The sequence below is a fragment of the Penaeus monodon genome, chromosome 22, assembly GCF_015228065.2.
Source record: "Penaeus monodon isolate SGIC_2016 chromosome 22, NSTDA_Pmon_1, whole genome shotgun sequence".
Classification (NCBI taxonomy): Eukaryota; Metazoa; Arthropoda; class Malacostraca; order Decapoda; family Penaeidae; genus Penaeus; species Penaeus monodon.
This window is the reverse complement of record NC_051407.1, coordinates 9536105-9536750: the sequence shown is the minus strand read 5'-3', so window position 1 is coordinate 9536750 and position 646 is coordinate 9536105. Positions and strand designations below refer to the sequence as shown.

Below are 646 nucleotides of genomic sequence, written 5' to 3'. Positions count from 1 at the left end.
CATCTCTCATCCTCCCCAACTCACATTGCCATCTCTTTATCCCCTCTCTCCATCCTCCATCATTTATCTTCTCCCGCTATCTCTATCCCTCCATCTGTACCCCCTCACATCCTGTTTTCTCATCCTCTCTTGTATCTCCTTTCTTTCATGTACATTTTTCATTTCTCTTCAACACCCTCATCAGAAAACAGACATTTCAATACTCCTCTCCCCTCTCCTGCCTCTAGGACCCCTGGTGCCGGTGAGCCTAGTTCTGGCGGAGCCCAGCAGCCCGTGTTTGCCATGCCTCCCCCCCAGCCATCTCCCAACCCCACCAACCCCTTCGCCATGGGGGCTGGGGCCACGGAGAACACATCTCTCAACGCAAGCTCTCAACCCACATATTACACCCCAGGTAAGAAGGAGTGAGTGTGTTTAGGGGTTGCTAGGGAGAGGATTTGGTGAGGTCCTCTTTGCCAGATGGGAAATGTGCGAGGCTCGCCACTCGTGTTTGTGTGTATCATGTGTATATCAGTCTCCATTTACTGGGAAAAAGGTGGCTGGTGTGGGGTTTTAGAGGGTAATGAGGTTTAGAGAGTGGCGTGGCTTTAGCTTGGTTTTAAGGGAAGAGGTAAAAGGGCTTATTTTCTTCTAGCAGTTGGCAAAC

At 50.6% G+C, this 646-nt stretch overlaps 1 protein-coding gene across 1 annotated transcript in view; it reads left to right on the top strand.

Moving 5' to 3' along the window:
• LOC119586922 (dnaJ homolog subfamily C member 5-like) overlaps positions 1-646 on the top strand; it is a gene marked incomplete in the record, with an annotated part of 63036 nt that overhangs the window by 51550 nt on the left and 10840 nt on the right. The window contains 1 exon segment of the mRNA XM_037935651.1: positions 228-394. Within this exon segment, the coding sequence (XP_037791579.1) occupies positions 228-394 (167 nt within the window).